The 2596-nt window shown below is 37.6% G+C and overlaps 1 protein-coding gene across 1 annotated transcript; it reads right to left on the bottom strand.

The window, feature by feature from the left end:
* Positions 1-699: 699 nt before the first annotated feature.
* LOC110805195 (uncharacterized) lies at positions 700-2151 on the bottom strand. The gene has a single exon (XM_022010799.2). It carries the CDS (start codon positions 2149-2151, stop codon positions 700-702), a length of 1452 nt encoding a protein of 483 aa, XP_021866491.2.
* Between the last annotated feature and the right edge of the window lie 445 nt (positions 2152-2596).

Raw genomic sequence — 2596 nt, 5'->3', positions numbered from 1 at the left:
ATTTTCATCCTCACACCAAATCCCTTCTTCGTGGTCACTACGTACATATGCCGATGTATCATCAATGCTATCATTCACATTTTGTATCTCAGTGGGAGGAGACCTTTCCTCGAACACAATATTGTCATCATGGTCATCAATGACATATCGAGGTTTCGATGTTAGAACAACTGACCTTGTTTTATCAAGTGGGTCAGTCATATAAAACACTTGTTTAGCTTGACTAGCCAAAATATAAGGATCTTCCTTGCTACCAAGTTTGTTAAGATTCATTGAAGTATACCCTAAGCCATCACATATAACGTTGTTGTTATTGTCAGCCCATTTACTACCAAATACAGGTATTGAAAACCCCATATAATGCAACTCACATATCTCATCAATTACTCCATAATATTGCATTTTACTATAGATAGGACGGTTGTCTTTAGCACTTGAAAAATGCATTGCTTCGGCTTCAAGAGATACCCCACTGTTTTGCATGGTACTTTGATCATCTTGGTCCCTTGTGTAGAATGTACAACCATTAATAACATATGCAGCATAATAAGTGACAGAGAAATCTGGACCATAACATAAACTCCTAAGTCGATCGGAAACGGGTTGTAATGAATTTTGGCGCTCTTTCATTACTTGATCTTTGAACCAAAAACAAAATGATTTACTATGCTCAATAGCTAATGCTTTTGGGTTAGACCTTCAATTTTGTGTCTTTAAGAAAGACATGTGCCGGTTGACATACGGTGCAACTTCATCATCATTAAAAAGAACATATGTGTGAGCCATGTGCCACTTGTCAAGAGGCATGTCATGTTGTCTACGACCTATGGTTCCCATACCATCAAATCGGCCACTATGTCGAGATGTAGGAAGCCCTATTGTCTTCGGATGGTCTATATGTTCAAGACAAAATTCCATAGCTAACTCATACAACATTCTCTCTGCAATACAAGCCTCGGGTCGAAAAGTATTCTTAACATATCCTTTATATGTTTTCATTTGCCTTTCAAAGGCCCATTGAGCTCTCATGTGTGTGGGACCACAAAATCTGATCTCTCTTACCAATTGAATAGGCAAATGTATCATGATATCAAAAAAAGCTGGGGGAAAATACATCTCCAATTGGCACAAAATAACAGCAATTTCGATCTCCAAAGAATCCAAATCTTTAGGATTTATGACTTTACTGTGTATTGCCTTAAAGAAAAAACATAACCTAATAATGGCATATCGTACATTTTTAGGCAAAATTGAACGAATAGCAACAGGTAAGAAATCTTCCATCAGAACATGGCAATCATGAGACTTCAGCCCCAGGAGTTTCAAATTCTCCATTGAAACAAGAGAATAAATGTTTGAAGAATAACCCTCAGGCACTTTAACTCCAGCTAAGGAAGAACAAAGCTCGACTTTCTCCTTTTTGGACAATGTATAGGCAGCAGGGGGTAAATACTTCCGTTTTCCAGTCTCCTCAACAACATGTAGCTCATTTCTAATATTCAATTCCTTTAAGCCAGCCCGAGCCTTAGGAACGTCTTTTGTCTTCTGAGGAATATTCAATAATGTGCTAATCAGACTATCAAATACATTCTTCTCGATATGCATCACATTTAAAGAATGCCTAACAAATAGAAATCTCCAATAAGGAAGACGCCAAAAACCGGAACACTTCTTGTATCCCTGTGTAGAAAGGGCATCCTTGTTTTTCTTCAACTTTCCAAATGTAATTTTAATGTCTTTTACCTTTTCAAACACTTCTTGGCTAGTAAAGACTTTTGGAGGACTTTCAAAATTTTGTTCCCCATTAAAGGCCTTTTTCAATTTGTGGTACGGATGATCATGAGGAAGAAATGGACAATGATCAAAGTAGACATGTTTTCCCGATGCTTTTACCCACCTTCCCTTCCAACCATTTTCACATATAGGACACGCACATTCTCCTTTCACGGTATAACCAGAAAGATTACCATATGCTGGATAATCTTGCATAGTGCAGAATAACATGGCTCTTAAATTGAACATTTCATTCCAACTGCCATCAAATACTTCAACCCCTTTTTCCCACAATAAATTTAAATCGTCAATAAGAGGTGCCAAGTACACATCAATGTTATTTCCTGGCTGTTTTGGCCCAGATATAAGCATTGACATGATAATATACTTTCTTTTCATACATAAGGAAGGAGGTAAGTTGTAAGTCACCAACATGACCGGCCAAGTACTCTAAGTGCTACTAAGGGAACTATATGGATTCATACCATCAATAGACAATCCAAGGCGTAGGTTTCTTTCTTCTTTACCAAAATCATCGAACTTTCCATCAATAAATTTCCATTGCGGAGAATCAGCTGGATGTCTTAGTAACCGATCATTTTTTTTCCGACCAAATTTATGCCATGTCAACTTCTCTGCATCTCCTGCATCTGCATACATTCTCTTTGAACCTTTGTATTATTGAAAAGTACCACAAAGCCTTAGCCGGAACTCCTTCCTTTTTCTTGTACCTCGAGACATTGCACTCAGGGCAATTCTTTAAAGCTTCAAATTCATCTCGATACAGTATGCAATCGTTAGGACAAGCATGAATTTTTTCGTA

The sequence above is a fragment of the Spinacia oleracea genome, chromosome 3 (assembly GCF_020520425.1).
Source record: "Spinacia oleracea cultivar Varoflay chromosome 3, BTI_SOV_V1, whole genome shotgun sequence".
Classification (NCBI taxonomy): Eukaryota; Viridiplantae; Streptophyta; class Magnoliopsida; order Caryophyllales; family Amaranthaceae; genus Spinacia; species Spinacia oleracea.
This window is presented reverse-complemented; position numbering and strand designations above follow the sequence as displayed.